Source organism: Abramis brama (genome assembly GCF_963993115.1).
Source record: "Abramis brama genome assembly, chromosome: 25".
NCBI lineage: Eukaryota > Metazoa > Chordata > Actinopteri > Cypriniformes > Leuciscidae > Abramis > Abramis brama.
In genome coordinates this window covers 1,748,730-1,765,321 of record NC_139987.1, presented here as the reverse complement: position 1 = coordinate 1,765,321, position 16,592 = coordinate 1,748,730, and the positions used below count along the sequence as shown (strand labels likewise).

Genomic DNA, 16,592 nt, shown 5'->3' with positions numbered 1-16,592 from the left:
TAAATCAATATGTTTATGTGAATGCATACAGAAAAAGAGAAAAGTGTAGTGTTGCTCATATATTATTGTAGCACTGAATAGTGTAATGAACAGCACACAGCACTGAGATCTATGACCTCTATTTGTTTTTAGGTGAATATCATTCATTATCTGTGATGCAGTCGGAAACCAGATTTAAAGTTGTCCAGGTAGGCTATCCATTTGAGCTTAGACATAATTCAATATGATTTCTCTGCCTCATAATGTTAGCGAACCAGGAGAGGTGCACTTATGAGGGTCCACAGTCCTTCGGTTTAGGGGGGGTCATGTAGGGCCATAATTATTGAAAAGCTTTGAACAAACACTAGTGAAATAAAGACACTGATCAATGTTAGCGATCGAAATTCATTTACTTTTCTGAAATTATGAGAAAAGATTCCAGTTTTCTATTAAAGAAGATTTCACTGGAAAGGGTTTACTTTGGCACGTGTGCCCATTGCCAATGTTGGTCAAACCTAACGAACTGTCTAAAGCTATTCATATTCTAAATAATATTTTGTCACCTATACAATACCTTCACTAGCATCGACTTTGAATGGACACTAATCAACTAATGTGTCCACCATCAACACGGTCGAGGTGGCATGGGGTTGCCAGGTCTACGTAACAAAATTAGCCCAATATGGACAATCAAAAATAGCCCAAAAGTAGCCAAATGATCATATCCCAAATATCAAAACTCAAAATATGACAATTCAATAACATATTTACATTTACTGTTAGGCTATATACAACTGAAAACCACTTTATCATATAATGATAACGTTTTATCATTAGAACATAAAATATTACAATACAAGCATTTCAGTCAAATATAATTGATATCTGACAAAGACCAACGCTATTGGATCTGAGTTCAGCATAAAAATAAAAATAAACTCATCTTTGAAAAAAAATAAAATAAATTACAACAAAAAATGTCTGTAATATGTCCCCATATATCAAAATGCAACATCCAATACAGGTATTATGTCTGAACATTTTTTAGCCAGAACTAGGGAACACCCTGTCTATATATTTAATTATTTCAGGCTAAAAAAGGGTATGAATGAATATCACTAACACTGATCATACAATTTCTTAATTTTTCACTACTTCTGAGGCTTTTCAATAGGCCCTAACTGTGGCCACTCAAGTGTGTGAGGCAAGGACTTCAGACAAACAGGTGTGCATGTTAATAAACTCATTAAACAATCAATAAGTGCTTTCTCTGATCACTGCAATATTATTCATTTCGATTTCATGACCCTCCAGCTGAGGATAATAAAAACTGTTTTTGTTAACATTTTTTCATTAGCTTAAATTCCGACTCACATTTAGTTTTGCTAAACCAGTAGCCATGCGTGTTCCTGCAGGCGTACCCTCACCAACACCTGAACCAGCCAGCCGAGGCAGGGCTGCTGGGATATGACAGAGAGACAGGTGTGTTGGAACGGAGCTTTTTATCATCTCGAGTTTGTTGTTTTAGCATTAACCTTGAGGTCATGTTAATATACTAATAATGATTAATTTACATACATTTCTGTCATCCTGTACATTCACCCTGTAAAGTTTGCTGAGGGCCCCAAGAACCACTGGCCTAAATAAAGCACTTTTCTGAGTCTTGAAGAACATTTACACTTGGACTACGACTGGATAACTATATGAAAATACCAAATGTAACAACATATTTCAGATAACACCGCTTCACTGTTCTCTCTGATTAAGATCAAATACATGCATTTGGCAGAAGCTTTTATCCAAACTGACTTGCATTGCATTTTAAGAATACATGTTTCATGCTTCCCCTGGGAACACAATGTAAGAAATACACAATGCAAAGAACAGTGTTTTATTAATATCAAACGAAACTCAAACTTTTGACAAAAACAATTTAAGCATTGAACATGTTCAGAACAGAAGATAATGTAACAATATTACATGTGCATTCAAGTATTCTAAGACGAACTAAGACATGCCTTCTGGATAAATCATGTATTTCTTACTGAAGGCACTGCAGCCAGTAGTGACACACTTTTATTCAGCAACAGGTCAAAATCTATTATATTGTATCCCTCTAGGCAGGAGCATTTCTTTAAATCATTATTAATATTACATATCTGAAAAAAAGGAGAATACAACAGTTTAACATTTCCAGTGCATGACAGGTTTTCAAGCTGAAGTGTTTACCCTCATTGGCTCTGATACATCACGGAGTGTGTGAACACACACCACATCAATCGTCCGTGATGAAGGCCTCAGCAGGACGGCCCGTCACGAGCCTGCCCGCAGGAACACAAACCGCTCACTTTTTGGTACTTTGACATGACTGGGTCGGGCAGAACACACTCCAGACGGGATGATTGACAGCTGGCTGACTGCTGCCCAAGAGAACTGGAAAACTGAATTAATGGTGTTTTTAAAAGCGGTTTCCTTGAAAGTTCACCTTATAGGTAGCCTAATATTTTTTTCAATATTGTAAATAGACAAATAGGCTTGATCTTTTTCACTTTATGTTAAGTATTGTGTATGTGTAGCTATGTAGATAAATAATAAATTACACTGTTCCAATAGTGTAATGTCACTAAATCAATTTTTAACAGTAGTCCAAAGAATTCATAGCACATCAACATGAAAACTATACAACAAAACTATTAATTTGGCTTCAATTAAAACCAATATGTAAATAAAAAAACCTTTGGAAATACTGTAATAAAATATCACCAACACATCACAATTAATAAATATATAATGAATTAATCTAAGGTGCTTTTTAGAGCATATTCCACCGACGGTTAGCTGAATGTAACAGTGAAACAATAGGATAGTTCGACTGGATTAGATAGATGACCTAGAAGACGAAACTAAACTCTAGAATACAGTCTGTAATGTTGAAAAGGGTGAAATCTAGCAATTCAGTTCAACGCATTAATTAAAATCACAGGAGAAAGATATAGAAGAGAAAAGATGAAGGAGGAAAAGTATCAAACAACTAGCAAAGATCATAAAGAAACATGATCCCGATGTCTGGAACTAATATATCTTCACTCTTCATGATAAAGATTGAAAAAAAAAACTCGAAAAAGCAAATGGATACGTATTAAACATTGTTGTGAAAATGGAGAAATAAGATCCCATAAACTGTTACCAGTGCTTATCGCGTGAAACGGTGAAAGATTGTCTGTTGACCCAAAATTATTAATCAAGTTCCCCCTGGACTTTGGTTTTATAGCAATGTTATCTACTATGTGCACGATCAACCTTCATCAACAAACACTTCTTCCAGACAATAACATAGTATTCAGTGTAAGAGGATCCAGTGAGTCTCCTGTAAAATATTGATTAAAGAAATGAAAAGGCCATTAATGGTTTCTATATGCTAATGTCGGCTGGCCTCTCCAAGGAAAAGCCTCTCCTGCGCTAAGCCTATCGGAGTGTGTTTTAAAGAACATCCGGATTGCGTAACAGTCGAGATCCTCACCTGACACGAGTTACCAATGTTAGCAGAATAACACACACACACACGTGCGACTGGATGTTGAGGGGAACAAATGACTAAATGCATTTTTGCAGTACAGCCATTTTCACACTTAATTTACAAAGGTATACTTTTTCACACACACACACACACACATCTTTGTGAGGACATTCATTGACCCGAACCCTTACCCTAAACCTAATTATAACCTCATCACTAAAACCAGGTCTTGATCCTCAAACAGGCCTTTAAAGGGCTCTCAGAAAGTGAGGACCTGCCAAACACACACACACTCTCTCTCACACACACACACACACACACACACACAACAGTAGGAATTAAGCAATTAAGACACACCATTTATTGCTAATCTTAAAAAACCTCACCATGGCAATGAATGTATGGCCCTGTAACACACACCTTTACAATAATTCGTTGTGGGGAAAAAGGATTTGTTCTCATGTCATTATTTACTCACCCTCATGTCTTTCCAAACTGAAAAAAGGAGAAAAGAAAAAAGGGGGGAAAGGTTAATGCAGGTCATTTTCATACAAAGTCAGTTCAGAGTGACTCTGTCTGTCCCTGTGACACTAGCTCCATAAAGCACATATAACAGGGCTGCTCGAGTTCATGAAATATGCAGTTTCTCTGATAGCAACAGAGATTGCGATTTAAAATGTGACTTATAAAAACATCTCCATGTTTGCCGGGCTGCATATTTTAGCCATAAATTACAGTACTAATATTTATGGCTGTCTCAAGTCTTCTTCAAAAGCGTTTTCTGGCAGAACCCTGCAGGGCGCTTCTCTTTAGCTGTCAGCGGTTTCTCATTACAGGTGTGTGAAGATGGCCGGCTTCCCAAGCGCACGTGAAGGCGACTCAAACTCAGAGCAGATGCAGAAAACACCAGATCGTGAGCTGCTCGCAGTGCCACGCTTCACTCGGAAACACAGGTGTTTATTTGATTCAAGTGCAGCCGTTGCGTTTGACAATCGTACTTGGTTTTATTTCAGATGTCGTGCAGCCCGATCATATGAGTGTCTATGCAATAACTGCGCTATATTCCAAGTCTACCAAAGTCTCTTGATAGTTTTGTGTGACAGACAGATGTCAAAGTCTTTGCTGGACGCAGAGCTTCAGCATCGATAACACATTGTGTGCCTGTTCCCCGCACAAATCTAGGATATGGCTTTAGCACACTTTGAATATGAACCATATGCACGTTGACAGCCGCAGTCACCAACAACTGTCCTTGTATGAAATTAGCCTTTTTTTGTTCCATTGAAACAAAAACGAACAGTGTGGAAGAGCATGAGGGGGAGTGCATAATGACAGAACTAGTCTTTTCGGATGAACTACTCCTTTAAGGTTTCCCCTGCCCTGGTGTCTCCTCACACACAGAAGATCAGTGGTGTATGGATGGCGTAATGGGGGAGAGTGGTAAAAATCGAGCCCTACACTGAGCGTCTGAGGACTCATGTCTTGTTGCGTGTGAACACGCGCTCGCCCCGCAGATTGAGGTGCTGGAGCTGGTACTGCAGCACCTCGGTGTCCGCCGGCTCCCTGAGGCTCATCTTGTCCAGGTTGAGGTAGTCCAGGGACTTGGAGTGAACGCGTTTGCCCTTCAGCAGGCACAGGGGCAGCGGGCCGTGCGGGGTCTTGCCGGCCTCCCCGCTGGCGAGAGACTTCAGACAGCCGTCTCCTGAGCTGGGCATGCGCCGGCGCCGGCGCCCGTTGATGGCTGGGATGTCGTACGGCTGGTAGTATCGGCTTTTGGCTTTGCAGATCCGCGAGGCTCGGTGCAGACTTACATCCACAGGCTTTTTGATGGGGCTGGGCAAGGCCTCTGTGTTGCTGCTGTCAGGACTAGACCACTTGTGGGCTAATTTAAGAAGCTCCTCGCCGGTGGTGAAGCCCACCAGATAGTTGGAGTTCATGTGAAGGATTTGGTATCCTGAGACAGTACTTTTGATGGGGGAGCAGGGGGTGCTGGAGCAGCGGGGTTTGTCGGGCTCGGGCTTCAGGGTGCCTTTGACCTCAGCGGATGACAGAACGGAGATGGGTGCCCTGGACGATCCACTGGCATCCATTTCCATCTTTACTGACATGACCTGGCTGAAACAGAGAGGAATAAATAAAATATATATAAGGGCTGAGACAATAAATTACTGCATCGTGAATCGAGAAATGATTCTAGATTTATTCTGAGATTTTCCGAATGCATCACGATTCTCTCTCGAATCGATTCTGAGCTTAGTTTTTAACAGCAGAGGGCACTGCGTTAAACATAGAAACATCTGTACTCCGCTGGCTTCCAATGCCTCGCACACACCACTTCAACCTTCTATAAAATAATCATTCATAAAGTTCGAAAAGGCTGAAGCGAATTACAAGGGTGTTTGCAGTAGGCTGTTGACATTAATCTCGCGTCATAAAAGCATTCTGAGGTGCGAGTACATTCTCAGAATCAGCCGAACGCACGGGCGCTCTTCTTCGTGAGCATTTGAGCGTGCGGTTAAGAACTAGCCTAGAGCGCCCTCTGCTGTTAAGAACTATCCTAGAGCGCCCTCTGCTGTTAAGTACTAGCCTAGTGCGCCCTCTGCTGTTAAGTACTAGCCTAGTGCGCCCTCTGCTGTTAAGTACTAGCCTAGTGCGCCCTCTGCTGTTAAGTACTATCCTATAGCGCGCTCTGCTGTTAAGAACTATCCTAGAGCGCCCTCTGCTGTTAAGAACTAGCCTAGTGCGCCCTCTGCTGTTAAGTACTATCCTAGAGCGCCCTCTGCTGTTAAGTACTAGCCTAGTGCGCCCTCTGCTGTTAAGTACTATCCTAGAGCGCCCTCTGCTGTTAAGAACTATCCTAGAGCGCCCTCTGCTGTTAAGTACTAGCCTAGTGCGCCCTCTGCTGTTAAGTACTATCCTAGAGCGCCCTCTGCTGTTAAGAACTATCCTAGAGCGCCCTCTGCTGTTAAGAACTAGCCTAGTGCGCCCTCTGCTGTTAAGTACTAGCCTAGTGCGCCCTCTGCTGTTAAGTACTATCCTAGAGCGCCCTCTGCTGTTAAGTACTAGCCTAGTGCGCCCTCTGCTGTTAAAAACCAGGGGGTCAATCCAGTGCTCGAATTCCGTACCACCCCCGGGAGCCGCCATTGGCTAACAAGCCATCACCTGCTGTTAGCATTCCATTGACTCCCATTCATTTTGCCGTCACTTTGACAGCGAATAACTTTACATCTGAGGCATTTAAAGACTCCATTTGTCCATTGTTTATTTCTAAAGAAACATGACAATGTATAAAAGGCTCCATTACCTTGTATCTTACGTTATGGCCCCGTAGAAACAATTTTTGTAAAAGTAGGCTAACGATTGCGTCATAACCACGCGACTCTCTGGAAATTACCGTATAGACAGGAGGAGAAGCTCGCAGTCAGTCGGGGGGACGTGGAGGCATAAAGTCCGATAAAGTCAAGGGAGAAGCCCATAGAGAGTTTTAAAGTTGCTCCTGCTCTTAGCTCATGGACAGCTAATACTCACACTCTCCGTCTCTGCAAGATTCGGAAGGGAATGATTCAGATTTCGCTTGGCACAGCTACTAGAAGACTTACAACTGTCAGGCTGCTCACGTCACATCTATGTCGTCAAGCTCAGTTTGAGTCTGCGCAGTACGCTCAGCCATCAGGAAGTGAGTGCTTCTAATTTGCTTCACTTTTCTCCGTTGAAACCAATGGGGTCGCTGTGTCCAGTTTATATACTGTCAATGTTAAAAACTAGCCTAGAGCGCCATCTGCTGTTAAAACCTAGAGCGCCCTCTGCTGTTAAAAACTAGCCTAGAGCGCCCTCTGCTGTTAAAAACTAGCCTAGAGCGCCCTCTGCTGTTAAAACCTAGAGCGCCCTCTGCTGTTAAAAACTAGCCTAGAGCGCCCTCTGCTGTTAAAAACTAGCCTAGAGCGCCCTCTGCTGTTAAAAACTAAGCTCAGAATCGATTCGCGATGCATTTGGAAAAAATTGGAATCGATCCATGAATCGCGATGCATCCATTTATTGTCCCACCCCTAATATATATTATGTTACAAATAAAATTAGTACTTTAAGGCCCGTTCACACCAAGGACGATAACGATAAAGATATAGTTCTAAAAATTGTTCTCAATATTAAAGAATAGCAGAGTTCACACCACAGCTATAACGATAACGATATAGAGAAACGATATCGTAGGATCACTTTCAGAACGATTTTTTTTTCAGCTGTTGAACGATAAAACACTGACAGCCAATCAGAATCCATTCTAATTTAAGGGCTCGCACATTTAAAATGGCAGACGACATTGTGGAGGAGTTAATCGCCGAGGTCCAGAAAAATCCAGCACTGTTTGACAAGTCAACTTTAACAGTATAGTTACCGTTAAAGTTATCGTTCTTGGTGTGAACGGCCCTTTAGTCACAACACACATCGTTTAAAAGCAGCTTTACAAAAAGTTGTACTCTTTTGTAAATAGATCAAGTTTTAGGGATGGACAACATGACGATATATAACATTGTAAAATGATACGAGCTGAGTGATCCTCTGTATTTAGATCTAGCTATATTGTATTTGTAATGTTGTCTAGCACATATATTAGTGCAGCAGTGACTTGAGCATTCAAAGGCAATTAAGAGATATAAATGTTTGTAGGTTTTGTTCAAAGTGAGAGTAAGCAATTCTCAAAAAGTATTAAAAGTGGTGAAAATCCAGCTTTTAATGTTGTTTATATGTCTATGTGGTGTTTTTAATGTGCTTTAAAAGGTACAATATGCAACATTTTCTGCCGCTAGAGGGCGCTACATTCCAAACAACAACAACGGCGTAGCTTGATGACGATGTGGAGCGTGGAATGATGGGAACTGTTGTTTTCAACTCCACCGTGGATGTAAATCAGTCAGATGGGAATCGAAAAATCATGTTCATGGATGAGGTTAAGTTCTATTTTTATAAATGTTGAGTTTAATGACATGCTTTTTGTGGTGAGGGGGGCGTGGTTCAGCGCGGTCTGTAACGGGAGAGAGAAGAGACGAGCGGGACGCAAGTTGGTCAAGTGCAAATGACGAACACCTGTGCCTTATTGCAGTATTATTGGGTAAATTGGACGCAGAGAAAGAAAATCGGTGGATCCAAGCTCTCATTTTTGAACTGTTTTGTGCCGTCGCGGTTGCCACGGTGAATGCGCGCTGTGCGCGACTTTTGTTTATTTGTTTTATTTTAATAAAGTACGAGTCCCAGTCACGCCGACCCCTGTCTTCTTCCTTCCTGACTCTTGAACCTTATCACACTTTTATTTCATTAAAATGAATTAACAGCAAGAAAAGTAAGGTTTAATACTAAATTGGTTATCATAGATGTTACTGTATTTGTTGAATTCATTGTTGTGATAACGCGGCGCAGTTTTACGTGTTCTAAACAATTGTTGTAAAAGTACATTCGAACATACCCACATCATTTGCCAAAATACTGATTAATCTTTATGTATAACACATGCTATATTTATTTACATGGCCATAAACACCAGACATGATAAACAATGTCAATAAACTAAACACAAACCTAAAGCAATAATACTTTCCTTACATAAACATAACTATTACCGAATGCTACATTTGGAAAATATAAAATTAAGCATGCTTTGTCGACAGAACCAGCTGCAATCGGTAAAAAATAATTGTGTTCCATAACGACAGCACGAAACAAGCTAACGTTTGTTGCTTGATAGACGCTACAACTACAACTTCCACATTTGTCCAGGACTCCACGCAGCACGAGCGGAAACCGAGGGTAACGCGGATATGACGCAATTGACTGGCGACTCCCAGCTCACCCCTGCTCTAACGCCCCGTTTCCTTGGTTAAAATCACAATTTTCTCACGATTTAAAAATAGTTGGAAACATTTGGGATATTGTAAGTAATCAACTTAACAAAATATATAACACTGGCCTTGAGATTTTGGGATATTTTAATGCAAAAATCTTACATATTGTACCTTTAAGACAAACCATGTGTAAATTCATAAGTCGACACCATTGCTGAGTATTTTCTCCTTAAAACTGCAGTGAACCAAAGACAGTCTCAAAACACGGGTTGAAATCGCTGGTGTTTCTGACGTCACAAACTACCTTGTAACCAATCAGATCAACGTGTGATCGTCAACCAGTGGATCTCTGAGCTGAGTGAGTGGAGGCGGGGCTCATTTGCATATTCATAGAACTGCGTATACTAAATGAGGCAAGCGTGTCGAGTTACATTCAAGATATTTTAAGGCATGAAGAATTTTTTCAAGGAAAAAACATTAAAATATGTAATTTTGGTGATCAAAGATGAGTTTTACAGTAGTTTGTTGTTGTTTTCGGGCCAGGCCAGTGTCGCCAGCTTGTGGACAAACTGATTAGCACAAAAAATTCCCATGTGTTGTGAGCGTACAGAGTATAAAAGAGTTAGAAAAGACTGACTGTGTGCGTACAGTGCTGTGCTGCTGATACACTAGTGTACACGTAAAGCCGTATGTCAGCTGAAAGCTTTCAACACTGCAGGCAGATGAATGGGGCTGGAGCTCAAATTGAGTTCAGTGTCCATGTGAATGTACTCTGAAACCCATTGTGACAGTCACAGATGTTGATCAACAAACACAAACTTGTACTCTTCAACCGGTATTAAATTAGAAGCGGTTGCATCTGTCCCGTGATTCAGTAGCGGCAGAACACGCACAGATGTGAAGTTCAACATCACAGAGATTGGGTCTTCATATTAAAACATTGAAGGATAATTCCAAATGCTGACTGTCATTTTGACAAAAAAGAAAACAATCTAGGATTAGGAAGAAAGAAACGGAACTTGAATCCAGCACTTGGATTTCACTCTGACGTGAAATAATGCCTCCAAAAGCTGTAAAGGAAAGTTTTTGGGCCTCAGCCGCTGGTTTGAGATGATGCAGCATTTCTACTGGCGATGATGATGATGCTCCAGTGGCGTGGCAAAATACATCTAACAAGATTTTGGCAAGCTTAAGATTAAACACATCTGAAGGGGACTGTGTCTCTGTGGGAAGGATGGAGCGGTGGGTCAGAAACACAAGCGGACCAATCAAGCCTTACAGCTCGAACGTCTGACAGACACGACTGCAGGACATGCAGATTTATCCGGCATGTGTTTTATACCAGATATTATAATCAACAAAATTAAACACAAAGTGTGATTTTTTTTTTTGTATTTCACCGTGTTCGTTCATTTGGCCAGAGGAGAACTGTTCCTGGTTTCTCCCAAGGTTCCCATTTCTGTCACTGATGGAGTTTGGGTTCTTGTCACTGTCGCCTCTGGCTCGCTTATTAAGGACACTTAATATTCGGCAATATTACTGATTTGACTGGGCTGACACTGTCGTATGAGAACTGAACTGAGCTGTGTTGTTTTCCTTCACTGGAAAACCATTTATTACTGTGAAGCTGCTTTGAAATAATCTGTATTGTACTGTATAAAGCACTACAGAAATAAATGTGACTTGACTGAACTAAATTAAGGCTCATAAACTGGGTTTATGCCAGGACAGCTGTCGTTCTCTGATGTTCAACAGCTTCTTCATTTTAAACACAGACTTCTACAATTCTGCAGTGATCTGAAGGATAAATCTGTTTATTTATAAAGTTATTTTTTCCCCTCAAATTGATTTATATTCAAATTATTTTTTTCTAATTATTTTAGTAAATATTATGCAAACTGAACCTAAATCTAATTGCAACAACAACTGTTATGTTAAATATATAGTGTGATTGAAGAACAATGGTAAATTATGAGCAAATATAGTAGAATCAAGGTCGAGTCTCAATTAAATCAGACTGTCAGAGCATTTACATTTCTCCCTATGTTAATATATTGAAATTATATTATAAGTAAATTAACCTTGGCATCCTAATTCAAGCTCAGTGATTTACTGTCAAATGTGCATTTTCATAACAAAATATGTAATGTTATTAGTAACCGCACTCATTTATGAAATACTATAGTAATATAATTTGGTAGCACCCCCTCAGTGTATTTTAGTGATTAACTAAAATCATTCATTCATTGCATCTGTCACATGACAAATGAACGAAAGATTTGGTAAATATTTATTTAAAGGTAAAGTAAATATTTATGCTCCCTGTAAATTATCTTTGGCTGTATTATAATGATTTCTTAATTCAGAATATGATCAAGATTGAATTAGTGGATGTGTTCGGGGAATTTGGGAACTTTAAAGCCACTTAAAAAATGAAATGACTCGAATAAAGATTTGTTCATTTTGATAAACAAGATCGAACGAGAGAGTCAGTAAATTGATCTGAACTTCCCATCACTAGTGTATTTATTGTTAATGTTGTGTACTGCTCTGACACACGAGGAAGAAGATCTACAATTGTTATCTACATATGAGGAAAATGGTCAAAACACAGGGCAAACAGGGAAATCCAGGAAACCAGGCAGAAGATCAGAACCATAGTGCGGGAAACTAGAGAAAGCACTCAGAACTGAGTGTAACACAAACAAGACTTCACAAAAAGCGTGAGTGGAAACACAGGTCTTATAGGCCAACATTAACAAGCACATGACACACAGGTGGAAGTAATCAAACCACAGTGAGTCCAGGCAATGGGTTATGGGAAATGTAGTTGCAGGAGGAGTGCCCTCTGGTGGAGATCATGGGCAATCCAGCTGGAGCATGTGACAATTATAATGCAAATATCAAAGTGCTCGTTCCAAATACAGATTCATGCCTTGTAAGGTGTGCCAATAAAACTTTGTTATTGTTATTATTATTATTATTATTATTATTATTATTATAAGAGATTAATTAATCAAATTAAAATAAAACCTGATATGCTTATTTTATTCTTTGATTCTTGGTATTGTAAAGCAGTATTTTGTATTGCATCTAACCAACAACACTGCATGAATGATGCGTTTATTAATATTACTTAGCCTATTTTTTGTCAAGTGGGCTTATAAAGAACGGCTCCATTGATCCATATTGTTCACAATAAGCCCACTAAGCTTCATGAGTGTTTAGATAAGAAAAACTTTACATTTGGTTGGGCTGAATAGTGTAACATCCTATTTTCATTTGATATGAATACTAAAAAAAAAAAAAAAAAAAATTTTTTTTTTTTTAAATCAGTAACACTTTAGATTAGACATATTTACTATTGACTAACTGCTTATTAGCATGATAGACAGATTTACCTGCCATTGCAACAGAATGACAAGAATGCCCTAACTCCTCTTTTAGCCTGTCTAAATGATATAAAAGGCTGGATGTCTTTAACTTTTTTTTTTAAAAACTCAACAAAAACAAAATAGACATTATTAAATTTGGACCAAACGATAATTTTAATCTTGTTCCACTGGTCTCGTATAATAATAAAACGGTAGTGAAGAATTTGGGTGTTTTATTTGACAAAGCTTTTAAATTTGATAAGCAAATAAATGCTGTTGTCAAATCCAGCCTTTTCCACTTGAGACTTTTGGCCAAAGTCAAGACATTTCTCACTTTTAAGGACCCTCATAAGGTCATTCATGCCTTTATTTTTTCAAGGCTTGATTATTGTAATTCTCTGTATATAGGAGTCAGATAGCATTTCATTTGCAGATAGTCCAAAATGCAGCCGCTAGGATGCTGACATTACGATTATCTTCACTGGTTGCATTCTTCAGTACGTTTCCGAAATGAATTTAATCTTTTCCTGTTTGTTTTTAAATCATTAAATGTGTCGGCACCACCTTCTCTAGCAGTCCTTTAAAACGGCACACATCTACTAGGTCTCTTAGGTGCTGATCAGCTGCTTTAACTGTTCCTATAGGTCTAGATTAAAACTTAGGGCTTGCATCTTTTACCCCTGCATGTTAGAAACTGATAAAAACTCATCCATTATCTCAGGCTTTTAACTCTACAGGGCACTGAGGCATATTCTACACTGAATTAGAATTTGTGTTATTTCTGTATCACCTGCTTTATTCATTTTTATCTTTGTAAAGCACTTTGGGCAAATGCTGTTGTATTAAATTGTGCTTTATAAATAAATTAATGAAAAGACAAGCATGCATATTAATAGCATATTGTCTGTTTAGTAGTACATATAAAGCACATATTAATGCCTCATTCTGCATGACCATATTCTACATCCCTTAACCCTTTCCCATACCTTACTACCTTATTTACTGTCAATAAGCAGTAATTAGGAGTTTATTGAGGGAGAACTAGTTAATATTTGTACCCTAATCTAAAGTGTGACCCGAAAAATGTAGGCTAATAAAAAAAGAAATGACCAAATTTAAGATCATATTTACACACTTACTAATCATCAAAACATTAACACAGTAATTACACAATCATTTGCACATGTATATGAAATGATTATGCCATCACTGAATAGTAGTTAACATTTAGGCGACATTATCTCACTACCAAATCCAGTTCATTAGAATAACATAAGGACAGAAGGTCCTATCAAAAACAAAGAGTGTTTGAAATGCCAGTTTGGGAAAAATAATGCATATTATATATTAATATATTATATATTAATGCTAATTATATATATTAGCATAGGCCTACATATACAATATCAGTCCTAGCCTTCAGTCCACAACACTAGGTTTAGTATATTCACTGTGACATTCCTAAATCTTAAAGGAAATCTGAGTTAAACTGAATAAAGAGGAGTATCCACTATTCAGTCATTAAACAAAAGGCCCTGCACGTCCACTGAGCTCAAACAGAATAGTAGTGGTTTGTACAGTATACAAATGGAAATGTGTTTGTTTTAATGCCAGACATTATCATGAATAAACCCCGAGAAACCAGGCCAACGCTTTACTGTAAAAAATATTAATCAAATAATAACATTTCGGTAAAAATCATAGGCGCAGTTTAACACATTGTAGAATAAGGTTGATGTAAAAGATGGAATAATGATGATAATAAAGGATCATTTTGAGGGTTTAGCAGAGGAATCATCCAGAATCATCCTGTTTCTCCTCCTGATGAAGAAGATGATGCTCGACATCTATCTGACACTCAAATGCTGCGTTGAGCTCCATATGTACCAAAAAACGCCATCATATGTACCATAAAACGCCTTTATCGACGAAAACCGAGTAATATGAAAATCCAGTAACTGTTACAGCAGAAACCCGTCCTCCACACGCTATCTTTATTCTGGGCTGTGTCACTGCCACCATTTCGCGATTTACAACAGCAACACGGGGATTTAACGGTCCAAACGGCGGCTCAAGCGCGGCTCACACACAGCACTCTATTCACAGCAGTGAAGAAATGTAATGAAGGAAATGGTGTAAAATCAAACCTGTTCAGAAAGACTGCACACCTGTGCTTAAGCGAACCATAGACGAGATCCCTGTCAGAGGAGTGGTGTCGACACCAGTCACGTGACGCGAGCCACTGGTGCTCAGGATCCAGTCACGTGATGTGTGGAGGCTCGGATGCTCTTATATAAAGCTGTGGTTCTCAAACAGGGGCCCGGGGCCCAGAAGGGGGACTCAGCGGCTTTGAAAACAGCAAAGACAAGGCCACATAGTATTTTTCTTTGAAGAATCAGGAAAACCTGGAACTAAAATGAGAAAATGTTAAGTGTTATATTTAAAAGGCATTCAATTATAATTATTTATAATTTATGTATAATTATTATTATACTATACTTATTATTATTATATTATTATCTTTTCTGATGCACAAACCCATGCTGGTGCAGCTTTACAAGACATGACCACAGTTTACACCTTCTGCTGTCAACTTTCATCACTGAAGGCTCTTATCCTTATCAAGATTGCACCCCTTTTGCTTGTTAGCGGTTGTGCCAGTTAAACATCTCTTAGGCCCTGTTTACTCTTGGTATTAAGATGCGGTTTGGTCAATCGGGTCACAAGTGGATGAGGGAGACACATATCCGTGTACACCAGGGCCCGTATTCATAAAGATTCTAAGAATCCTCTCAGAAAACTCTTAATTTAGCTTAAAAACTTTTACGTAAGGAGTCTTAGCTTAAGAGCAATTCGGGACTGATCTGAGAGCAACTCTGAGCAAGGAAAAGACAAAAACTTGTATCTTAGTAAGAAGGCGGGGTTGACCCCGTTGCTATGTATGACACAATCTTTTGAAGACTGTGATTGGTTGGTTGACCAAGAAGGGGAAAAAAGTGATTTTAACTATAGGGTCTATTCTAAGCCTTCACTTTGAAATTACATGCGTAATTTTTCCTATTTGACCGGTCTCACACACACACATTATATATATAAATCCTTATTTTATTAACCATGCTGTTAATTTCCTATAAGGTGTTTGATTGCTTAGAATGATAAAAATTGTTCCACTCTTTCCAGTTACACTGATTGCTGGCATGTCTATTTAAATGGTGGTTTGAATGTTGGTTTTAATGTATCAAACATGGAATTTTCCCAGTTGCCAAATATCGTAATGTAGTGATTACTTTCATTTCGGGCGCTATGGCATTTCTGCGCTGTGTTGGAGATATTAGCGTGTCTCTAAAAAGATTTGTCACAAACATGATCCCTGCATGATCTAATCTATAGCGTCTTATTAACTCACTGTCATCCATTGTCTGCAACACATTTCTTCTCCTTCTTCGTCTTTCTGCCATTTTCTCCTCTGCTAAAGAAACTCTTAAGCCTCTTAAAAGTCCTCGTCCGTGCTCCTAACAATTTTGACCTTAAGACCTCTTTTAAGGGTTAAGATGCTTTCTGAATTACTTTTTTCTTTACTAGGACTTTTTCTTTAATTTTAAGAGTAAACGCCCACATTTCTAAGAATTTTCTTAGAATTTTGTCACTAGGAGCTACTCTTTGCATTAAGATTCTTTATGAATACGGGCCCTGGTGTTTTAATCCGTCTCTTTTGTCCACTTTCAACCACTTCTGTCCTGATTTCTTCCAGGGGAGGGTCTATGGGCGGGTAAATGTATGGGCTTTTCCAGATCTTTCGATCTAATGGACAAAATATAATCTTGCAATTTACATATGAACGCACTCAGAGACAACAGAGAAACACACAGAGAACATCAGCTTTAGTTT

General features: G+C 39.1%; 1 protein-coding gene across 2 annotated transcripts; it reads right to left on the bottom strand.

The window, feature by feature from the left end:
* Positions 1 to 1,854: 1,854 nt before the first annotated feature.
* macir (macrophage immunometabolism regulator) lies at positions 1,855 to 14,954 on the bottom strand. Of its 2 annotated transcripts, none has more exons than XM_084105118.1 (2): positions 14,852 to 14,954; positions 1,855 to 5,611 (listed from the first exon to the last, which is right to left on the bottom strand). In XM_084105118.1, the coding sequence occupies exon 2, from the start codon at positions 5,602 to 5,604 to the stop codon at positions 4,972 to 4,974; it is 633 nt and encodes a 210-aa protein (XP_083961244.1). In that variant the 5' UTR covers positions 5,605 to 5,611; positions 14,852 to 14,954; the 3' UTR covers positions 1,855 to 4,971. The 2 variants fall into 2 exon arrangements, with proteins under 2 accessions (XP_083961244.1, XP_083961245.1); XM_084105119.1 differs by having other exon boundaries at positions 14,873 to 14,926.
* Positions 14,955 to 16,592: the final 1,638 nt, after the last annotated feature.

Coding starts and splice junctions, on each gene's coding strand:
- macir (XM_084105118.1), bottom strand. CDS start 5,604: ATGTCAGTAAAGATGGAAATGGATGCCAGTGGATCGTCCAGGGCACCC.